Source organism: Empidonax traillii, unplaced genomic scaffold (assembly GCF_003031625.1).
Source record: "Empidonax traillii isolate 1590-97213 ecotype Southwest subspecies unplaced genomic scaffold, ASM303162v1 scaffold1324:size130620, whole genome shotgun sequence".
Lineage (NCBI taxonomy): Eukaryota > Metazoa > Chordata > Aves > Passeriformes > Tyrannidae > Empidonax > Empidonax traillii.
Genome location: NW_020956517.1, coordinates 4755 through 12576, shown reverse-complemented (window position 1 = coordinate 12576; position 7822 = coordinate 4755). Strand labels below are relative to the sequence as shown.

Below are 7822 nucleotides of genomic sequence, written 5' to 3'. Positions count from 1 at the left end.
CACGCAAGTAACTCAATATATAATTACTTTTTAACCTGGGCTATTAACAGCTCCTGCCACTCCAGGCAGCTTTATGCTCCCAAACACATGAAGGGCAGGCAGCTGTGACCTTCATCCAATTGATTCTGAACTCAAAACACACGCCAAGATGCCTCCTCCGGCAACAGAGGAGTGGTGGGGATCACGAGGACATGTCAGGACCGCCACAGTCAACTGAAAGCCCCACCAGATATTCCCACAGAAATCACACTTGGCATCGGTTCCTGAATTTAAGTGAACTTCAAATGCCAGTCAGCCAGTTGCAGATGAGATGTTGGGGTAAAGGGAAAGAAGGCAAGAGTGGATGCCCTTGCAGTGCTCCTTGGAGCTGCTCTCTGAGGCCAAGTGACGGGAGTGGAAGTGCAGCTCAGAAAGGAAAACAAGAACAATCCTGCCTCAAATCCTGCCAAGGCCAGCTTGGATGGGGCTTGGAGCATCCTGGGATAGTGGAAGGTGTCCCTGCCCATGGCAGGGGGGTGGAATGAGGGGAGATTCGAGGCCACTTCCAACACCCAAACCATCCCATGATTCTACGAAACAACAGGACCCCAGGTTGAAACACGACTGGGAGTCATTTCGGTAGATGAAGCATGCGTAGATCTTCTGCTCTGATTGCAACCTCTGCTCTTCACAGGACTCCAATTCCCACCCCACTTTCAGGACTCATCTCTCCTCCCCAGCTATGTTAGGACTGCAGCCTTTGGAGCCACGTGGAGCTGACCTGACACTTTCAGACACACAAACTTGGGTTCCTACTTGTGACTGTAAGTGGAGCCTCCCAGAGCTGCTCTGAGCTTTGTCCACGACACTCACAACTCTGCTGGGCTTGCACAAGCTCTCAGTGCTCCTTTTTCTCACGACTGCAGAGCCTTCCCCACTCTACCCTCATCTAGGGAGAAGTCTGGCAGCTTTTCCAGCTCCCACCAGACCGCTGACACTTTCCCTGGGTCAGAAATGACCTGACGCAGGTGAAGGTGGCAGATGGGACTCCCAAAAACATCATCTGCACTCGAGCCTTCGAGAAGAAAGGTTGGATGCAGGATGTTCACCCAGGATGGAGTAACCACTCAGTACCTGCACTCTGGGACCTGAGCCTGGCTTAGGAAGCAAAGCAGTTAACACAAAGCATCTTATCCAAGAGGGTTTCCTGCTTCCTTCTAAAGAAACACCCAGTTCTAATAGGTAGGAAGAGATGAAAGTCTTCAAAACACACACACACACCAAGAAATAATTCACACACGGGAAGCCTTCAAAATTTGAAGTCTGAGAGAGTCTCAAGTCAAATGCCATGAGGGAGAAGAAATAGTTTTGCTGATACCAAGGATAGAAACCGAGCACAGAACACACTCATGGCCCTCTCTGGGCCCTCTTCTGGGAGCTGAACACAACCAAGTGAGGAGTTCCAGGCACAGCTGACCCCAAATCCTGTGGATTTGCAGCACAGATCCCACCAACACACGCTTTGGGGAGTGCTTAACACTTCAAAAGCATTTTTTTTTTTTTTAAACACCTGTAATAGTCAGGTCTCCAGATGAAACCTGAATATTTCTTTGCATTTTGGGGGTGAGGAGTGGGTTGGCACAGGTCTTATAACCCTCCCTAGGATTAAAGGGAGTTTAAGGAACTAAAGTGCTGCCAGGCATGTTCCTGGTCAATCATGATCCCACTGCCAACAGGACTTCGGGCTTCCACAGAAGAACAAACATGCACATCAAACCCTTCCTTCAACCATCTGCCTGCAGGACACTGCAAGGAAATAGCCTGGAGAAGATGGAGAGGATTCCAAAAGGGGGAGGGGGGGTAACAATCAGGCAGCACGTGGAGTGAGGAGATGAAAAGGGGAAAATAGAAACAAAGAAACTGCAAAGGGTTAAAGGAACACAAGAGAGAAACCACACAAACAAGGAGCAAAAAATGAAACTGCTCCAACACTGGTAAGGAGATAAAAAAGATGTGAGGATGAGGCATAACTGACTTAATTTTAGAAAAATCTCTAAATCCTTTCAAACCAAACTTCCCGGAACAGCCACCTTAAGGGAACTCAAACCCCGTGACAGTTGGAAATAATTCTGACTATGATCACGTAGCTCCTCTGAACTCCCACCTCCTCCTTTGAAACGCAGACAATGGGTGATTATTTACAGCTTCATCTGAGGAGATGAAGTTCTCTGGAACACCTGATGGATGCAATTCCTTCCCCATCTCCTGAGCAAACACTGCCACGAGTCACCTGATGGCATTTTACCTGCATAAACCTCTCCTGCAAAAAGGTGCAAGAGGTAATCTGGGATCTCCACACAGTTTAAAAGCTCCACTTTCCAAATAAATCACCTAAATCTTAATTTGCAACTGGGCCACGTCTTGGGGAAGAAAAAAAAAAAAAAAACCTTCACACTTTAACAGGATGTTTTATCCTCCAAAAGTTTTCATCTGAGGGTGAGTAATTTTAGGAAGCTTTGTTTGTTTTCAAGGTGAGCAAGAGGGAAATTCATTTTGACATGAAGAAAAAAAAAAAAATATCCTGCTTTCTGACCAAGCCTGGTTTACACACAGCAACCTCCTGCCAGAAATTGCATCCACTTATTCAAAGGATAACATTCTGGAGGGCTTTTAAGCTGAAAAATACAGTTTTGCTCCTGAACTTGTATGGTCACTGACTGTATTTTATGCCTGTATCCTTTTCTGTCCCATCCATCCTACCCTCCAGACAACTTCAAAAATCAGAATACAATTCCTCAGCTTCTGCTGTCACTTCTCCCCAGCATCAGGAAACAGAGCTGCTTGATGCATAATCCTTCAGCTAACTCAGAGGCAGAGTTAAATCCTCATTTTCAAATACTTATTTTTAATGACTGACAGATTACAGTGTCAGGCATTGCCTGGATTTCCAGACGACAGTAATTTTTCCATTAATTGCAGATCTTTGGAAATACATTAATTTTAAAAAAAATAATAAAAAAAATAAAGCTGTAGCACTTCAGAGAATCAATCTTCAACTTTAGATTTCTAGGAAAAAAGATGAGGGGTAGGAAAACCACGACCTACTTCTCAACAGCAGCTTGACATCACCAAATCATTTATACAAATGAAATTAGCCTAAGCTAACATATAAATTTGATCAAGGAACAGCAACAATAACAGCTTTCTGCATAACTAAATTTTCAGAGGCAAAACATTACACTTAAGAGAAGTGAGAATCCATCACCCATCGCCCCAACAGCTCTTTTTTAAAGTCATAAATACAGGGACAGACAAGAGGAGTGAGGAAGCAAAGAGAGTACCACGGTACCAATGTGGTTGGATTGCCAAAAAAAAAAAAAAAAGAATAAAAAAAACCAACCCAAAAAAACCAGAGAAAAGAAAAAAAAATCCCAGGAAAATATTCATTTGGCAACTGGACATTAATACACGACCAGAAAGCCTGCTGTGAATTACTTTTCACTTTTTAATCACATGGTACAAGCTCCAGATGGGCCGGGTGCCAAGTCATTTAAAAGCGTTCAAGGAATATGAATACACCCCAGCATTTCATTTAACCTCGCTCAGCTCCTCTAAATGAAGTACCAGGGCTCTCAATCAGCCTTAATTGTTTTAAGAAATGTGCAAAACATCCCCAGCTCCGCTTCAGGACAGCAACAAGAAGCCACTTGCACCCCCCTGCCACCCCCTCCCCTCCAAAAGCTATTTTTAGAAGTCATTATTTTGGGAAAATGCATCTCTAAGAGCATACTTACAGATTGTATATCTTGTAATGGTTTTTATGCTTCGAATCCAAAAACCTTAAGCAGGAAGGAAAGAAAAAAAAAAAAAAAAAGGAGAGAAACAAGATGTATTAATATACATTGCAATAATTAATTTGCAGCCTCCTCAAAGCACCACCCAGCCTGTGCAGCTCTGCATTCCCTGCAGAGCTCATCCAAACAATCCAGCAGCGCGGATAGAGGGATTATTGCAACTCAGAAAAGCCAAGATCTGGCCTGCAAAGCGAAACACTGACTGTGCGGACTGATCTGCCGATCCCTGGAGTACCTGCAGATCACCGGGTGAAGCTGAGCAAGGGCTGGTTATTTTGAAAAGCAGAAAGCACCCACCACGCCAGGGATCTGTGAACACTTCCCATTTCATCGTTTAAAGTAACTTTTGTGTTCCAGCTGCAGCCCCGACCGGTCCTTTCAATCCCATTTTAAAGGGCCGTTATTTGCCACCCAAGTGTGACGTTGTGGGTTCTGACAGGAAGGAGGGAGATCACTTTTTCACGCTCCTTTCGTTTCCCAACCTCAAACAAAACCCCCCAAAAAAACACAAACTTCCCATACAAGCCCGGGCGAGCCAAACTGCAAACGTGATTCATCAAAATCGCCGCGATTATATATGATGTGTCACCTGGCAACGTGCAAGGAGGAAGAACACACAAATGTTTACTCTTAACATCATCAACAGTGTGTATCTGCACATCAGCCAGGAGGAATTTAATTAGCCATGACAGAACATGCTGTTCGAATCGAAAAGAAACACTGGCTGCTAAAAAATCCTGGAAAGCTCGAGCGAAAACAAGCTCTTGGTTTATCAGTCATAATATTCCAGCAAGAATCCCGGAGAACTCCGTGGGTTCAGCCCCGGCGTTAAAACAGGAACAGATGTGAACGCTCCTCGAGATTCCGATTTCATTGGGAATAGAAGTATTCCAAGGCTCCCGCTGGTTTTCCCCCCCCCCCAGCACACTTGGGAGAGCCTGAGGAAGATGGTGGACTCGGAGGTTTGTTTTCAGGAGATGTTCCTGCTTGTTTAACACACACTCTGGAGAGCGAGGAGAGCTGACTCCGCTGCTGCTGGTAATATCCACAAAGAAAAAAAATTCCATCTCCCGTTCTAAGGACGAAATTCCATCCAAAACCTCTCCAAGCGACACTGCCAGCAGTCCAGGTCGTACTTCTCACGCAGTTATTAGCCTGGAATTTGTCAGCATAGTCAGAAAAAGCCCACTGGTGGATCCTGGCTCAATGCCAATTGCTCCGGAGCTCAAGCAACGTTGAATTTCTGCATGAAAAGCTCTTGGAGAAATAATTCCACGATAAAAAAGGACCGGAGCAGATGAGGAGTGCGACGTGGAAAAATGCTGCATGATCACATTTTATTCTTGTTTAAAAATAGGAGGCAACAAACATTATCACTGCCTCAGCATCCAGTTCCCTATAGCCACTTAATTTACATCTCTCCAGATCTTAATTTGGTTGATGATGCTTTTAGGTGATCACTGCTCCTTTTGATCAATGTGTTCATGGACAGCTTAATCATTCTATAGGCATTCATCTTCAAAAGTCTATTTTACACACACCTATGCACTCAATAAAATGTATTTTCCTTCATGCAGAAGCAACTGAAATCAATGCTGTGAATAAAAAGAGGGCCTTCAAAGGTTGCTGCCTATTGTTATTTATTTGGATTATTCCCACGTTGGATTTTAGGAGGAAATTCTTCCCTGTGAGGGCGGTGAGGCCCTGGCATGAGTTGCCCAGAGAGAGGTTTTTTTGGACTCCCCATCCCTGGAAGTGTCCAAGGCCAGGTTGGACGGGGCTTGGAGCAACCTGGGCTGGTGGAAGGTGTCCCTGCCCATGGCAGGGGGTGCCATGAGATGATCTTTAAGGTCCCTTCCCACCCAAACCATTCTAGGATTTATTTTCAATCCAGCCTTTGCCCCTATCCTACAATTCCCCAAGATGGAGCCCCTCAGGGACCAGACACTTCACTCAGCAGATGCAAAACCCCATCAGCATCACAAAAACGTGGCTCTGACTGCTGGCAGCGAAAGATGGCTACAGTGGCTGAGTTTTGTGGGTGGGAAGGGACCTTAAGACCATCCAGTTCCACCCCCTGCCATAAGCAGGGACACCTTCCACCAGCCCAGGTGGCTCCAAGCCCTGTCCAACCTGGCCTTGGACACTTCCAGGGATCCAGGGGCAGCCACAGCTTCTCTGGGCAACCTGTGCCACCAAGTATTTTGTTTTTAATGCAGCCTCTCACGCCACACTCTCCAGGTTGGGTGTTGATGACTGAAGAATTACAAGGATGCTCCCAAAACAGTCTGCACCCCCTGCGCAGCTGCAGCCAGCAATTCACAGCCAATGACTTCATTTGAGGGTAAAAATGACAGCCTGGAGGGGTTTTTTAGCAGCAGGAATGAATTTTAGCTGATTTTTCTCCTTGTCCATGATTATTGAACACAACCCAGTGTAAAAGCCTTTAGATAAAGTCCCCTGTATTTACTACTTTGACTCAAAATTAACTTATGAAGCACACCACTAACGACTGAAGAAAGGGGTAAGGCCAAATTTATCCTGAAATGCCATGGACTGATGTCTTCCTAAAAGCAAAGAACCTCCTTTTTACTCCAACACAACTCACTGAAGTGAATTTTTCACACTAAAAAAAAAAGGCAGATTATGCACATTGGAGATCACCCCAGAACAGCAGCCTGACCATTTCCTTTGTCTCCAACATTTTCCAGGAAAACCAATGAGGCAACATCCACAAGAAGCAAAAATCTTGCCATTTCTACGAATCAGAACACGCATCCTTTCCTCAGCACAACTCAAACGAGTACAGAAAAGAATATTCCAGTTGCACAAGTTAAGGAAAAAGAGAAAGAAAGCCTTACCTTACTACATCATCAATGTTGTTCCTGTACACTCCTTCGAGCCTCTCTGCAGGAAAGCCCATAGCAATTATGTTTGGATAAATATCTGGAGGTGCAAGTTAAAGGAAATACTTGTAAAGCACGTGAAATGTCTGCAAGAGCATTGAATGGACATCAATCCAATGTTTAACTGTATCCGAGTCAAAGCAACAACTCCAACCGGCTCCACACAACAGAGGGGAATGGGAAAAGGATTCTGCATCTTGTTTATCAAAAAGAAAACCCCAACAATTACCCACTGCTCAAGAATTCACCTCATTTCTTGTTCTGAACTACCTGCAATTCACTTGCCACAAGCAACCTGAGATAAAAGAATTTAGGCAAAAGTACCTCTTAAGCCCAAACAAATCAGTGCTAAGGAAAAAAAAAGGGGCAAATAGGAAAGCTGTAAGTTTACATCTCTACAGACTTCCCAGCAAACTGCTAGAAAATTACTGGCATTTATTTTCCTGGTGGTGAAATGATATGTGGATTCACTTGCTTGTTTTGGCTTTTTTTTTTTTTTTAACAGAACTCCAGAAAGGAAAGTACTCCCGAGTTTAAAACAGTGTTAGGAATGATAATGGAGTGAAGAAGCTTCACTGAAAAAAAAAAATCAAACCAGAAATGAAAGCAGCAGCTCCAACAGCCCATCCCCTGCTGCATTAACATACTCCTCCTCAAACTAATTTTAGAAGGAGCAAGAACAAAGCACGGTATGTTTGAAGCTGGCCCTGCTTTAAACAAGGGGGCTTGAAGGAGGTGGTTTCCAGAGGGCCCTTTTAACCTAAAATTATCCCACCCCGTCAAGAACCATTTTGAGGGTCAAATTATCCCAAAGCTGCAACGAGCTGGATCATCGGGATGGGAGACTCTGCTGCTGCAGCAGCAGCTTCCAAGGTATTAAAATTCCAGTTGGTTGTACACAAAGCAAAGCCTGAAGTAGGACATGAAACTCCTTTACTCCACCCCTGCAGAATTCCCACAAGCTCGAGGCCTCGGAGCGGAGCAGCACAGACCCAGCTCTGCATTGACACCGTTAACTGCGAGACTCCAGAAAAACATTAAGGGCTGAATACACGGAAATCATGTTTTGTACTCTCAGAAAAA

The 7822-nt window shown here is 44.7% G+C and overlaps 1 protein-coding gene across 1 annotated transcript in view; it reads right to left on the bottom strand.

The window, feature by feature from the left end:
- The window catches only part of PTEN (phosphatase and tensin homolog), a gene marked incomplete at its 5' end in the record, with an annotated part of 26535 nt that extends 19743 nt beyond the window's left edge, over window positions 1–6792 (bottom strand). Inside the window, 2 exons of the mRNA XM_027906587.1 lie at window positions 3774–3818; window positions 6695–6792. Coding sequence (XP_027762388.1) covers window positions 3774–3818; window positions 6695–6792 — 143 coding nt within the window. The remainder of the gene's footprint in view (window positions 1–3773; window positions 3819–6694) is intronic.
- Window positions 6793–7822: the final 1030 nt, after the last annotated feature.